The following is a 15,846-nucleotide window of genomic DNA, read 5'->3' as shown; positions in this document are numbered from 1 at the left end:
GTAATCCCTAAAAGTTATCGCAATAACTAAATATCTTTCTTTGAAGAAAATTCCGAAGGAAACTTGAGAATTCTTCTCATACAATACTTATGGAGCATTTCTTAAATAAATCTTTGGATGGGTTTTAAAAAAATATATGTAAAAAATTAAAAAAAAAAATGTTTTAAGAAATTCCCGAAATTGTTTTCAGCAGCAAAAAACAACTAACAAAGATCAACTTGATGGATTTCTGAAAAAAAAATCCTATATTTTAATAACTTCCTGGAAGAAACACGAAAAATATCAGAAGAACGCTTTAGAAGATATATTGGACAAATTTCTGAAAAGGGAATCTTTTAAAGAATGCTCAATAGAATTTCTTGTGAAATTCTAGATTTTATTTAAATACTGAAAGTAGGGAATGTCGAGTATTAGTCTCATTAAATCAATAGTAAGGTGGAAATCCTGAAAATGAAAGTAATGAGAAACCCGCAGAGTAATCCACGGATAAATCCTAATCATCCACGAGAAAAAAGATAATCTTATCGTTTTTTTTTTTCAATTTCTCATGTAATTTCTAAAGAAGCTCTTCAAGGCATCTCTGGAGTAACCCGTGATGGAATCTCTGCGGTTACATTTGGTGAATGTTCTTACAGGAACAATTATTATTTTAGGTCCTCTAGAGGGCTAATGGTCTAGAGGATCTGACCCTTGCCATAGAATTGAAGATTTGAATAACTCGGATTGCAACGTAAAGGAGAACTGCACATTTCCAGTTAGACCTATGACTGTCCCAAAGGATCACGAGGTAAGCCTACCATGGATCTAGGCCAAGATCATCGAAACGTTTATTTTGGAATCTCTCAAAGGTTAGGAAAGAATCTTCAACGAAGATTCGTGATGGAATAAATTTACCAAAGATCTCGTGAGAACTTGAAAAACTGAATTTGGATGTCCTAAATACAAGAGGTCGTAAAAAAATCGACAATTTACCGGCAGAATACTTCAACATAGTGTTCATTTAGTATCCGCTCAGCACTGTTGTTGATTGAAGGATTCTCCTTTGTCCTTTCATTGCATTAAAATCTTATGACACTCATTAAGAAAGAGGTTTTCGCAGAAATTTCTCTTGAAATCCCTCGAGGAGTTCCTCCGGAAAATCCATCAGGAATTTCTCCGGGAATTATTCGAAAGTTCGTTCGGGATTTCCAATAGAGGTTCCAACAAAAACTGCTCCATGAGTTTCTTCTGAGATTCCTCCAGGAATTTGTTCAAATGTTTTCTTCGCGAGTTTTTACTGGGATGCCTTAAGGAATTCAATGGGAATTTTCCATGTTATGTGGAGCGGACCTGGTGTGATGGCTAGAACACTTGACTATCACGCTGAGGACCTGGGATCGAATCCCACTCCCGACAAACTCACAAAATGTGAGTTCTTCCTTCGGAAGGGAAGTAAAGCGTGGGTCCCGAGATGAACTAGCCTAGGGCTAAAAATCTCGTTAATACAGATAAAAAAAAATTCCATGTTTGCTCTTGGAATTCCTCCACAACTACTTTGAGGATTCCTCCAAGAATATTTCTGAGACGTTTTTACGTAATGTACATTGACCCCACAATTTATGAATCGGCAAAAATGACCACAGTTTATGGATCACTCATTTGATCAACATGGTGATTCATAAATAGTGTACAAAATTAAGGTGATTCATCGGTGTGGGGTCACTGTATTATTGAACTTCCTTGAAAAGTTTTTTTAATTGGATACCTGAAAAAATGTCTGACCTCTAAGATTTCATCTAAATTAAATTCCTTTTTCAGTATTCACGGAGATTCCTTCATGAGCTCGACCAGGAATTGGAATTCCTGAAGGAATTCATTTTTGGTTTTACTCTCTTCTGGAATTAGTTTGCGGAAAAACCGTCGAAAGACAAAACGTCGAATGATGAAAGGCCGAATGCCAAAACGTCGAAAGGGACAAAACGTCGAAAACGAGTTATCTAAGAAAATTGCGAGTTCTTTATCATTTTGAAGGAAAGCCATTATTGCAGTTCTTAACGTTTCGGCATTCGACGCTTTGTCTTCCCACTTTTTGTCACCCAACCCAAATTTTCCTTCTAAAGTTCCTTCAGGAACTCTTAGTTCATGGCATTCTTTAGAAATTCCTATATTAAATCTTCTAAGATTTTTCCTGAAGTTCCCCTAGAAATCCTTTCTGAGACTTCGCCAGGAAATTCTTCCGGGATTACCACAGAAGTTTTTCCTAGAATTTATCCAAAAAGTTGTTCTAAGATTCCTGGGATTTTTCTGGTATTCTTTAAGGAAATTCTTCTGGGTTTGCGCACCGAAAACTACCGAAAAACCCCCAAGTACTTCTGGGATTCATCCAGGAATTTCTCTAGGAGTTTCTTCTGCGGTTCTTCTAAGAGTTCCTTCCGAGATTCCTACAGGAGTTTTTTATTCAAGGATTCCAGAAATTTCAGGAGAAATCCTCGGAAAAACTTCGTAAAGAATTCCGGGAGGATCTCCGGAAAACATCTAGGAAAGAACTCCGTGTAAACCTTTGGAAAAAATCTCGGGATGAGCATCACAAATCTATGATAATTTTGAAGATATTACGGGAGAAACTTTGGAAGAAATCTCGGGAAATCTGCTGGAGAAACCCTTGAAGGAACTCAGAGAGAAATCCCACGAGGAACTCTGCAAGACATGCCGGGGAAATCATTAGTTAGAATTCAATAAAAAAAAACTCCGGAGAACACGAGGAACTCCGAGAGATATTCCGGGAGACCTCTGGGAAAAAAAATCTAGGAAAGGAGGAGCTCTGGGATCAATACCTAAAAAGTCGCTAGAAGTTTCTCCTGAATAAATGCCGGGAAGAACTCTTGACTTACCTGTCTGAGATTTTGGGGTTAATTCCGGAGATCTTGTCGGAATATCTTTCAGTATGATTACTTCGGTTCTTCCAGAGTATTTTCCAGGATTTTAAAAGAACAATTATGCTAAATCTATGATGATCAGAATTTCGGCAGTCGCTCCTAAGATTTATAATGTGAATCTCCCCGTCTCTTCATTCAGCTGTTTTTTCCTGAATTTTTCTCGGTATTTTCCAGGAGTTCCTCCCGGAATGTCTTGCACACCTATTCCCGGGATTCTTCCCAAGTAAATTTCGATTGAAGTTCCTATTGGGTTTCCTTCTCAGGGATTTCTCCGAGATATCACCTTGAATTTCCTCTCTATGTCCTGGGATGTGAAGAATTACGGTAGAAATCTAGGGGATACTTCAGGAGAAATCCGCGGAGAAACATCTAGAAAAGAAATCCGCGTATCCTCTGACGATTCCCCCGGGGAAATCCTTCTAAACCTCCCCCAGAAGTTGTTCCTGGCAGTTCTACTGGAGTTTATTCTAGAAATCTTTTTGAAGGTCCTTTTGGATTTTTGTGAATTTTCCAGGACTCATTCTAGTAAGAGACCACTCCTGTGGAATCCTCCAGGTGTATTTTTTTTAATTTCTTCAGGCGTTACTTCTGGATTTTCTTTTGGGAATCTTTCAGGAGTTTGTTCAAGGAATCCACCAGAAGTTCCTTCTGGAAATCTTTCAGAAGTTTCCTTTGGAAATCTTTTGGGGATCCTCTTTGAATTTCTGGAAAAAAATTTAGATCGAATTCCTGGATTAATTCCCAGAAGGAATTCTCGAAGAAACCCCAGACTAAACTATGGTAAGAATCACTAAAGGAACTTCTAAACTGAAGCAATTCCTGAAGAAATCTTCAGAAGCAATCCATAAAGGATTCGTGAAGTAATCCCCAGATAGAAATTCCTGATGGAATCCCCAAAAGGAACTGCTGAAGTAATCAACAGATTCAGTTCCTGGAAGAATCACCAGTAGAGAAATCTTTAGATTGGATTTCCGGAAGAATCCCCAGAAGGACTTCTTGAACGAATCTCCAGAAAAAAAATCCTGGTGGAATCCCCAGAAGGACTTTCTAGAGGAATCCTCAGCAGGTGTTTTTGAAGAAATCCCCATATGGTATTCCCCAGAACGAATTCCAGGAGGAATTTCCAAAAGGAACTCCTTGAGTAATCTCCAGTGGAGGAATCTTCAAATGGAATTTCTAGAAGAATTCCCAGAAGGACTACTTGAACGAATCTTCTGAAAAAATCCTGGTGGAATCGCCTGAAGGGCTTCCTGGAGGAATCTGCAGCAGGAAATCCTGAAGAAATGCGAAATTCCGGGAGGAATATCCAGAAGGAGTTTTTAGAGGAATTCCCAGAAGAAACACCAATGAAGTTGCGCTGAAAAAAGCTAGGGTAAGTGTACCAATTATGGCTATAGTACCAATTATTCGCCATAGTTAATTTTCACCCTTTAACGATGTAAATCAACAAGAAAAGGATTGTGAACAACAGATTACGTTCACAAAAGATAATCGCTCTCATTTAAACTCCACATTTTCCTCAAATCGTGGTAGAAATAAATCATTTTCCTTAAAATTTCGGCTTCCTTGCACCCTTTTTTGCCATAGTGTACCAGTTATGGCTAACCCCATAAGGAATGCATGCAAATAGTGCGAAAAGGAACCGAAGTTAAAAAATATAACCATAACTGGTACAGGGTTCCTATCATTGGCACACGCTGTAATCAATACTAAAAGTAGTTTTGGATCCGTTTCTATATTTTTCCTGTAAAGTATGGAAACTAAGCTGTCTTTTAACTTATTGATGACATTCGTTGGTCTTCTCGTTATTTTTGTATAAATAGCTTTCCTTAGGTAGTGCCATAATTGGTACACTTACCCTAAAAGGAAACGAAAAAAGAAAGCCTAGAAAGTTGAAACCTGGATACATTACATTTCAACGCATTGTCAAATCCATACTGTCCAATTGGCGTTTTGTACTTGAATACGTTGAATTGTTATCCAAATCACGGCTATCTACTGCGTGTAGAACTTGTTCTAAGAGCTAACATGATACACAATTGAGGGGCCCAGATGCAAATGAGTGTAAGTGGCCATTTTGTCGATTTTGAGCTGAGCATATCAAAAAATTCTTCAGATTTCCATCTTTCAGGAACTTTTTTAAGTTCATTTTTACGATTATTAGAAAAATTACAATAAATCGGAGAAAATTAGGTCGATTTTGCAACTCCATCCATTTTGTATGGGATGAAAAATTGGTGAAAAACTTTAAACCTCAATTACTCTAAAATGGGTTTTTGTCACTTACACCCCTTTGCTTCTAACCCCCTCAATTGCAAAAGCTCATTGGTTCCGTCTTCAGAGTTGGACGATATTTTGTAAATAAAAAATCCAAATGTTACTTTTAGCCTTTTTTTATTGAAAAGTGCTCAAAGAATTCATAACACAAGGTATGATTAGCGGATTCCGGGTCATTTGGCCGAAGGTCGTTTAGTCGAAAGAGGAATAATGAACTTAAGTGGTCGTGTCACTGTTTTCCACATCAGTATAACTCGAAAGTCCTGCCTATAATTTAAAGAAGGAAAAATCTTTGGTAAAGTTTTGACTGTTTCAACGCCAACCAATCCCTGAATTGTAAATCTAAAAAGAACAGTATTGAACAGATTGAAAGAAGGAAATATTACTGATACTCATATTGGCAGCTAGAATGTTAAAAAATTGCTCGGAATTCTTTTGAACATAGTTCGACTAAACGCCATTCGACCAGATGCATTCGGCCAGATGCATTCGGCCAGAAAGCGTTCGACCAAACGACAGTTGGCCAAATGGCCGGACACCTCATTAGGGTCAAGGCAAATAATCAATTATGAAGAACTCTGGAACCGGAAAACTCTGCATATGAACAGATTATTCAAATTAGTAATGCAAGGTTCCCTAAAACATCCTTAAATGAAAATTATACGCATATGATTCCCATTACTGGTGTTTGTATAACAAACTTAAAATTGAATTTTACATCAATTATATTAGATCTCAATGAAGAACTACATAAGCAATTTCTATTAGTGAAATCTACCAATAAGCAACAAAGAAAAGATAATAACCAAACCAGGAATGGCATTTGTGTGTAAAATAAAGTATAATTAGAGTAGTGTAATTGTAAAAGCTTAAGAAGACGCGTTTCCTATCGTTCGAAAACAATAGTCATGTAGATCAAAAGATATAGGACTCCCATAAATACCTTCTCAACGAAAGAGTCTCGAAGCGAAAAAATCAAACTAACAGAGCCAATGTATAAAATCACCGATCGAAAAGTAAAGAAAAAATCAATCCAAAACCAAATTGCACAGGAGAAAAAAATCAGCGACGAAATGTGAAAAACCGAATCAGAAAAGAAAAGGAGACCAAAGTGAATCGAGTGAATCGAAAAGAAAAATCGAGCATTTACACTTGGACCCCCGAAGTAACGCGTTCCTGCCAATGAAGGTGCTAGCCAGACCGTTGCCATTGTTGCTGTTGCTGTTGAGGACATCGTTGGGGCTTGTGGGGGCGGAAATGGCCGAACCAGTGCCTCCACCACCGCCACCACCACCGGTACCCCCACCTGCCGTACTAGTGGACACGGAATCCGCTCCGCCACTGGTCGTCGAATCGCGACTCTCGCGACTTCCTGTGTTGTGATGGGGGTTTTTTGGCGTGTGATCGTTGTAGCGTTTTTTTTTTGGTTATGTGTGTTTTTCGTTTCGAAGAAAATGGCGGACCATTGTGTGTGGCGATCGGGAATAAAAATACGAAGTAAAACGAGAATGTTTGAACGAGAATATATAATTTTGCATTTTGATTTGATTTTTGAAGGAAAAATTTTGCGACAAATTAGGAAAAAGTTAAGGAGATAATTTGGAAGGCGTTATTGCAGTGAAAGAATCGAAACAAAAGGAACACTATGAGAAAAAGAGAAGGAAAATAAGTCAAAAAGTAGAATAAGAGGAAAAGAAGAGAAGTACATGTCACGTCGGAATAATATCCTGAGAAAGTGAAAAGCAATCTTTTATTTTAATTTAGCATTTCAGAAATTCTCAAACGTCCTTTATCACATCTTTAATTTCTATACACAAAAAAAAATAATAATTGCGCGATTCCAGAAATGATTTAAAATTCAGAATTCTAAAAAAATGAAAAACAAGTTTTAAGTCTAGCTAATTGTAAGTGTTTCAAATGTTCAAATTCCATACGTCACAAAAATTTATAGTTCAAGAGACTTGCATTATATTAGTTTTACCGAAAATATCAAGTTTTGGTCACCTTTAATGATCAATATCAAGTTTGTTTGCTAGTGCTGTGAAACATGCCTGCATGTTTCATATTACTTTCATACACAAAGCTTCTCGTTAGATTTAAACCGGATCTTGCGATCCTCTTAAACTTTAAAGTTCCGATCAAGTTCTGGAGAGCATCTTATGGAGCTTTCAAGCTGCTTAAGAAGCTAATAATAAGCCTGACTGGAACTTCTGTGCGAAGTTCCGATCAAGTATAATATGATCCTCTTAGACAGCTGAAAGGCTGCTTATGATGCTCCTCGAATCTTTATGGAGCCTGAAATTGTTCGTGAACAAGCCTTCTGAGCATGCTTTAAAGCAGTTTCAAATCTATCAAACTAGCAACAGCTCGTTGGTAGTTTTCTAGAGTTCTAGCTACGGGTAACGCTCTGTCTAAAATGTATGATTCCTCAAATTTCCAAGTTCTAACAGTCTACCTAAAGAGTCAAAAATCTACTGAAGTCATGTTTCCTATACGCCTCACAGTCTGTCTGTAGCAAAGGATTACAGATAGTAGTTAGGTAGAAGAAAACTCAACTCTACCGGTGCCAATTGGAAACCAATCTTATTGAAACGATTTAGAAACTAAGAGTAAACTGCCTGTCTAAAACTCCCTACAGATGAAACGGACAAAGTCAATAGCAAAGTGTAAGACACACCGATAAGCCGATCCGAGTATTGGGTCACACAAAAGAGAGGAAAACATAACTCTTTCTAGTCTTCTGTGCTACATATTAAGTTTCCATGTAAGGAGGTAAGTGTAACAATTGTGTGTCTAGGGTGTGGAGCGAAGATGTTGTTGTTGTTGTTGTTAGCCGCGGCGCGGTACTTTTGTAGTTGGATTAGCCGACACAGTACCAGTGTTGTAATGGTCAATGGTGTGGGATGAGTAGTAGAACAGAAATAGAGCAATATCGGGGCCAATGAAGAAGTATGCATACAGATACGCAGTTTTGGCCACGCAAGAAGCAATTAGTAAACGAACGAAATTAGACGAGTGTTAGACGGTTGTTCTAGCACGAATGAGCGAGTTACAGTTACAGTTGATGATTCGCAACATAAGAATAACTAGGATGCGACCCAACAACCAATATGTGTGTTGTTTAGCGAAAAACTCTGTAAATTGTGTTAGAGTATTGGGTTTTGTGAAGGCGAAAGTGATAGCTTAAACAATAGATAGAACAGAATTGAAGGCAAACTTGGAAATAAGAACAAATTTTTCTAGGAAAATTGTGAGTGTGTGGTTCGGTTTACTAAACAATGCTGTTGTTCTAAGCTGTTGGGTTAACACGGAAAGTGTATTTCGTCAGATTGGTCCAAATTCGTTAACATATAAGTATAATCAGTTCTTCTCACACCCAAAAACTATGGGTTTTTTATATACAGAAGTCGTTTTTCTCCCGTGATCCCTACCAGAGTTTCTCCCAAGATTTCTTCTACAGAAGTTTTCCCAGATTTCTTTAATTGTTTCTCCCTACCGAATTCCCGCAGCATTTCCAGGAGCAATTCCAAGAGGAATTACAGGAGGAATTCCAAGAGGAATTTCAAGAGGAATTCCAGGAAGAATTCCATTAAGAATTTTAGGGAGAGTTTCACGAGAAATTCCAGGAAGAATTTTGGTGAGGAATTTCAGGAGGAATTCCGGGAAGAATTCCAGGAGGAATTCCGGGAGTAATTCTGGCAGGAATTCCAGGAATAATTCCGGCAGGAATTGCAGGAGTAATTTCGGCAGGAATTCCAGGAGTAATTGCGGCAGGAATTCGAGAAGTAATTCCGGTAGGAATTCCAGGAGTAGCTCCAGCAGGAATTTCAAGAGTAATTTCGGCAGGAATTCCAGGAGTAATACCGGCAGGAACTCCAGGAGTAATTCCGGCAGGAATTCCAGGAGTAATTCCGGGAGTAATTTCGGCAGGAATTCGAGGAGCAATTCCGGCAGGAATTCGAGGAGCAATTTCGGCAGGAATTCTAGGAGTAATTCCAGCAGAAATTCAAGGAGTAATTCCGGCCCACAAAAAACAAATTCACAAATACAAAAAAAAAACTAAAAAAAAAGGAATTCCAGGAATTATTTCGGCAGGAATTCCAGGAATTACTCTAGGGGAATTCCATGAAGAATTCCATTAAGAATTCTAGGAGGAGTTTCACGAGGAATTCCAGGAAGAATTTTGGGATGAATTCCAGCAGGAATTTCAGGAGTAATTCCGGGAAGAATTCCTGGAGGAATTCCGGGAGTAATTCTGGCAGGAATTTCGGGAGTATTTCTGGCAGGAATTCCAAGAGTAATTCCGGTAGGAATTCCAGAAGTAATTCCGACAGGAATACCAGGAGTAATTCCGGCAGGAATTCCAGGAATAATTCCGGCAGGAATTCCAGGAATAATTCCGGCAGGAATTCCAGGAATAATTCCGGCAGGAATTCCAGGAATAATTCTAGGGAAATTCCAGGAGGAATTCCAGGAGAAATTCAAAAAGGAATTCCAAGGGAATTCTAGGAAGACTTCCAGGAAGAATTCCAGGGGAATTTCAGGAGTAACTCCAGGGAAATTCCAGGAAGAATTCCAGAGGAACTGCAGGAGGCACTCCAGGTAAAATTACAGGGGAACTCCAGGAGAAATTTCAGGGGAACTTCAGGAGGAATTCCAGGGGAAGCCCAGCATGAATTTTCGAGGAATTCCAGGAGGGATTCCAGGGGGTTTCCAGCAGGAATTATAGGGGAATTCCAGGGGGAATTTCAGGCAAATTCCATGAGGAATTCCAAGAGGGATTCAACGATAAATTCAAAGAGGAATTCTATAAGGAATTCCAGGTGGAATTCCAAGAGGTATTCCAAGTGGAATTCCAGGAGGGATTCCAGGTGGATTTCCAAGAGTTTCAGGTAGAATTCCAAGAGGACTTTCAAGAGAAATTCCAGGTGAAAATTCAGGTGAAATTTCAGGAGAAATTCCAGTAGGAATTCCAACAGGAGGAATCCCAAGAGGAATTCCAAGAGGAATTCCAGGAAGAATTTCTGAGAAGAATTCCTTTTGGAATTCCAAGAGGAATACCAAGAGAAATTCCAGGAAGAATTCCTTTTGGAATTCCAGGAGAAGTTCAAGGAGGAATTACAGGAGGTATTCCAGAAGGAATTCCATATGGAATTCAGCGAAGAATTTCAGGAGGATTAAAACCGAGGTTGTTCCAAAGAAAATTTCGGTCGAAGTTCCTCTTGGCATTCATCCAATAGTTTCTCAGAAATTTCTTCCAGATTTCGCATAAAATTTCCCAATGGCTGTCTCCTGGGATTTTCTTCTGTTGAAAATTACAATAGAAAACTTGGGTATATTTCAGGAAAAATCCTTGAAGAAAACTTAATACGAATCCCGGGCGGAACTCCGGAAAATATTTAGGAAGGAACTCCGTGTAAGCTTTTGGAGGAATTCCTGGGATGAGCTCCTGGATGAATCTCATGAGGAACTCTTGCACAAATCCCTGAGAATTCTGAAGATATCCCGGGAGAAACTTTGGAAAGAATCCCCGGAAATTCTATGGGCGATTTCTCTCGGGACCGAATATTGCAAAAATCTCGGAAGGATCTCTTGGAGAAATCTCTGCAGGAGCTTCGGGAGAAATCCCACGAGGAACTCCGCAAGATATTCCGGGCAAATCAGTGGAAGAGGTCAGAATTCTGGAAAAAAAATAATACTCCGCAGAACACAAGAAACTCCAGGAGATATTCCGGGAGAACTCCTGAGAAAAATAACCCAGCAAAGGCTCTAAGAGAAATAAAAGAATTGCGGTAGAAAACTTGGAGGAAACATTCGGAGAAAACTCGTAGAAATCATGAGAGGAACTGCTGGAGATATCCCGGGAGAAAGTTTGGTAGAAACTCCGAGAAATGCTCTGAGTGACTTATCGAGAGAAATCCCGGAAGGACCTGCTGGAGGAATCCCTGGGAGAATTCTGCAACAAATCCCACAAGGAACTCTGTAAAGTATTCCGAGGAAACCTCGGCAAAAAAATGGAATTTAAGAAAAAAAAAACTGCAGAACACGAAGTACCTTTTGGGATTCCTCCAATAGTTCCTCAACGATTTCTCCAAGATTTCACCTAAAATCTCACTCTGACTATCGCCTGGAATTTCTGCCTGTAGAAAACTTGCTACATATTTCAGCAGAAACTCTGGGAGAAATCTCGAGATGAATTCCGGGAGGAAACCCGAAAAACATCTAGGAAGAAACTGTGTAAACTTTGGGAAGAAATCTCGGATGAACTCCCGAGTAAACCCTATCAGTTTCTCCTAGCACAAATCCATGACAATGCTGAAGATATCCCGGGAAAAACTTGGGAATAAGTCCCGGGAGGAACTCCAAAAGCTATTCCGGGAAAAGCCCTGAGGAAAATCTCCCAGCTCTAAGACAAATAAAAGAATTCTGGTAGAAAGCTTGGGGGCCCGGAGTTAATCCAGTAAGACAAACTCCTTGTTGAATTTATCTAGGGACACCTGAAAATCAATGAGGTGCTCTAGGAAGGCTTGCTTAAAACACAATAGAAGTTTTTTAGAAAAGAATTGAATATAAAAACTGGGAATTGCTGCAGATTCTCCTAAATAATTCCTGGAGAAACTCTTCACGGGATTCCTAGAGAAGGTTTTGGAGGAATTTCTGAAGAAGCTATCGGAGTAATTCATACTCAAAAACAATAGCTGGAGCTCTTGAACAAACTACAGAAATAATTCTCGAAGAAACTCCCGGAGGAATTCTTGAAAAACTTCCGGAGGAATTCCGTAACCATCTTCCGGAGAACTGTAATCTTCTGACAGAGGTTCAGGAGGAATTTCGTGAATAATTCCAGCAGGTGTTCCTGGAAGAACTGCTGGTGTGAATCTAGAAAAAAAAATCCATGACTAATGGCCTAAGAATCCTTGAGGAATTCTTGGAAGAAATAAGAAAAAAAATCTGGAAGTGAATTTAAAATTATTCCTAAAAAGAAAAATCTTGGGAACTACTCCATGATCTGCTAAATGAATCCCCGGAGGAATTCTTAAAGGATTTTTTAAAGCAAAGAGGACTTTGACCTCCTGTAATAGCTTCCGGAGGAATTCTTCGAGAAATTCCTGAAAGAATCACTGGAAGTACTGCTTGTTCAAGGTTGTTTTTAAAGAGAAATTCCCATTGATCATGCAGTAGCTCTCAGATCTGTGATTTTCTAAAGCTCTTCTTACAGCCGTAGCGCATCTGGGAATCACTCCAGAAGTTGCTTCCAGAACTTCTTCAGGTATTTCCAGCAGTTCAATAGTCCAGAAGTTTACCTAGTCCCCAAAGAATTCCTATTTGGAACTCCTTGACATGTTTTTTAAGGGTTTGTTGGGGCCTGATTCTTGGAAGAACACGGAGGAATTCCTTGACGAACTTCTGGAGCAATTCTTGAAAGAAAAAAATCAGAAAGTGGAAGATCTGCTAATGAGACTCCTTCAGCAATTGCACCAGAGCCGCCTGAAAAATCCTTAAGGCACTCGCAGGAGTTCCTGCAGAAACAATAGGAGACTTTCTAGAAGTCATATGAGAATAATTCCTAAAAAAAACTTAAGAAATTGCTCCTGGCTCTAATTAAGGAGTTCCTGGAGGAACTCCTAAGAATAATAATTGAAGGAATTCCTGGAGAGACTCTCGGAGTAATTCCTGAAGGAATTTTTGAAGGAACTGTTCGAGCGAATCCAAGAGAACCTGTCGGTGGAATCCTAGAAAGGACTCCTGACTTTAGTTTCTGAAAGAAGTTTGGGAGAACTTTCTAAAGCATTTTTCAGGGGAAGCCTTCTCGATTGCCCCTGAAATATTCAAACGAGATTTACGGGCTCTACTGGATAGGATGAAACCAAACCTTAACATTCAGCATTGAACCTACTGATTAACGATCTGGACCGATCTCGCCAACACCAACAGTGGAACAAACAAAGAGTGTTTGTGAAGTAATGAAACTGTATTTGTGTAGCATTTAATAAACAATCGAAACAGAGAGGTAAATAAGAAACAATAGACAAATAAATTACCCTGGGAGTTAGACATGAAGAGATTTAAAAGGGAGGTAGTGCGGCGGGAAGATTTTGGTTGTTGTTGTTGTTGTTGTTGCGATTCTTGTTCCTGTTTCATTTGCGGCTGTTGCTTGTTTTGTGGTGGTTGTTGTTGTTGTTGTTGTTGATGATGATGATTAGTTTTGTTTAGAAAGTCTCCGTAAAAGGATTTACTTGTCTTAGCCGTACTTTGGGCTGAACTGGATGCGGATGAATCCCCCGCCGCAGCCGGCGACATTGGCCGGTCCGTACTACCCCCGAGGGCATCCAGGAGACTACCCCGGCCGCTGGAAGCCGGAGGCGAAGTGGACAGGTTTACCGGCGAATTGGTCGGGACGGCTGCGCTGGAACTGGACGTGAACCAACTTCTCAGGTTGCTCTCCTTCTTGATTATCGGAACGGGCTGGGTGGAGCTAGTCGTGGACAGCGCCGGTGAATCCGTCACCGAGCCTTCCCCAGCCGTCGTTACCGATCCACCCGAAGTTGCGTTAGGCATCGACGTGTTGACCAAAAGCTGATTGCTGGACGTTGCCGCTGCCGTGGCCGTTGTTCCTAACGAACGACTGCCCAACTTCATCAAATCAAGCTCTATAAACTCTGCATGGTCGCATGGATGATGGCCGGTATATGTATAGGAAGAGACGAAAATCAAAAACCAAAACGAAAACACAAACAACTTACGCACTAGTTAGATGTGAAGGCATGCGGTTCCTTTTTACCCTCTTGCGGCCTAATTGGCTTACACGGGCAGACAGAACGGAAACACAATATTTTACGCATCGCTCGTATAATTAAACCTATGAAAGCTACCAAAAATGAATTTTGAACGATTCCAAAGTGATGAATTTTACATTAATGCAGAGTAATCTAGATTGCAAATCAAGAAAGCAAAATCGGGAATCATTCAGTTATGAAAGCTAAAAATCAAATACGAAAATACTTTGATACAAGACATAAAAAATCAAACAACACTTAAGTTTTTAACAAAACAACAAAAAAAAAACTATTAAAAATCAAAACCAAAAAGAGAAAAAAACCGGACACAAACAAATCATTCGCAGTTAAATCGCACACGTGTGTCTCAAAACATTATCAAATCGGTTTTCTGCTGTTGAGTATGAATGAAAATCTCGCAATCAGGCGCTGTTGTTACAGGTCGTTTTTTGAATGTGAATAATCGTGCCAATGCAATGCAATGGTGGAACTGATTAGCCACCAACCACTTACCTGGCTTCTCCAGTCCGGTATATTTGTTGAGAACAAACTGCTCGAGCAGTTTGTCCACGGTCAGTTCCAAAAATTGACGTTTCAGATCCGAGTGAACCTGTCGAATGCGAAAAGAATGAAGGACTTATAACGTTCCTGAACTGCAGAACGACCTACCTGTCCAACTAGATCAAAATTGTTCTGCACAATTTCCATGTAGGACGTGAGAAACTCCTTCATTTGTTTCAGATGGGCTTCTTCGATTTCCTGAAAGCGCTGTGAATGGAAGATAAATGAAGAAGTTAGTTAGTTCACCACTAGCATGAACTACGGAAGAGAGTGTGATTGCTGAAGCGCGGGAAAGCATGGATCGGAACGATATGCGGAGATTTTATGTCGCTGCACATGAACTTGAAGGAAATTTGCTTACAAAACAATGGTGGGAGCCAAGTGAAAGCTGTAGTTCGAAGATTTATTGAATTTAGATCTCAATTCATCAAATTGTAGTCCTCCATTCTACCGAATGTTCGTACACTAAAATGCCAAAATGCAAAACATAACATCAAATCAAAAACCTTGCTCCCTTTACCTAGGTACAATTGGCATCATCAGCTCTGTTTAGGCGGTGTAGGCACGAACGATCGGTTCGGTATGCGAGCAATTCACCGTTCAATCATGTTTGAGTAATTTGTTTTCCGATTTCTATCAACGCCTCTTCCACCGAAAGAATGCCCGCTTTTTCCTATCGAATTGAGCTCAAGCTAATCACACCTCCCCAAATCTCACCCCCACAATTTAGTGGGATGAGGACACTACACAATTTCCACATCCACGGCATACCTTGCAAGTTATTGTCATCTTCTTCTCGAACTCCTGCTTGATGATGTTGTGCTTCTCGACCAGGGCCTTGTAGTCGTCCTGCTGCTTGCGGAGCTTGGCCTCGGATTTTTCGATCTCCTTCGCCGAGTTGTCCTTGCGGGCTTTTTCCAGCTCCTGCATGCGCGTGTTGTAGACGTCCTTGGACTTGGCCACCGCCGTCGTCGACTCTTTCATGGCCTGCGGAAAACCAGGGAACCGGATAGAAGGGTGTAATTTTATTAGGCTGGATATAGCATAAGGTGATACGGATTAGCATAAGATTTATCGCGCTGTGAAAGTAGGACATTATTTCTGATTCAATTCTATACGTACAAATCGTTGAAGTATGATACGATATTATGGTTTAATTTCGAAAAAAAGTATCACATTTGAGGTAAATTTCTACATTTTAAACCAAAAATAACAAAATATTTCCATATAAATCACAATTTCGGACATGATGTTCTATTTTAAATGCACAGCGCCACATTGCAGTGGAATTGCGTACCAAACATTCAACCATTTGA

General features: G+C 39.7%; 1 protein-coding gene across 13 annotated transcripts in view; it reads right to left on the bottom strand.

Annotated features, from left to right (window-relative positions):
- Positions 1 to 15,846, bottom strand: part of LOC109410419 (F-BAR domain only protein 2) — a 111,236-nt gene that overhangs the window by 22,523 nt on the left and 72,867 nt on the right. For 5 of the 13 annotated variants that reach the window (XM_062856429.1, XM_062856430.1, XM_062856431.1 and 2 more), the window contains exons 3-7: positions 15,302 to 15,517; positions 14,639 to 14,737; positions 14,483 to 14,579; positions 13,235 to 13,852; positions 6,343 to 6,564 (exon numbers count right to left, since the gene is read on the bottom strand). In XM_062856429.1, the coding sequence (XP_062712413.1) occupies positions 6,343 to 6,564; positions 13,235 to 13,852; positions 14,483 to 14,579; positions 14,639 to 14,737; positions 15,302 to 15,517 (1,252 nt within the window). The remainder of the gene's footprint in view (positions 1 to 6,342; positions 6,565 to 13,234; positions 13,853 to 14,482; positions 14,580 to 14,638; positions 14,738 to 15,301; positions 15,518 to 15,846) is intronic. The other 8 variants (XM_062856433.1, XM_062856432.1, XM_062856435.1 and 5 more) reach the window with 4 other exon arrangements.

This window comes from Aedes albopictus, chromosome 3, assembly GCF_035046485.1.
Source record: "Aedes albopictus strain Foshan chromosome 3, AalbF5, whole genome shotgun sequence".
In the NCBI taxonomy this organism is placed as follows: Eukaryota; Metazoa; Arthropoda; class Insecta; order Diptera; family Culicidae; genus Aedes; species Aedes albopictus.
The sequence above is the reverse complement of the archived record's forward strand: the minus strand, read 5'-3'. Positions and strand labels throughout refer to the sequence as shown.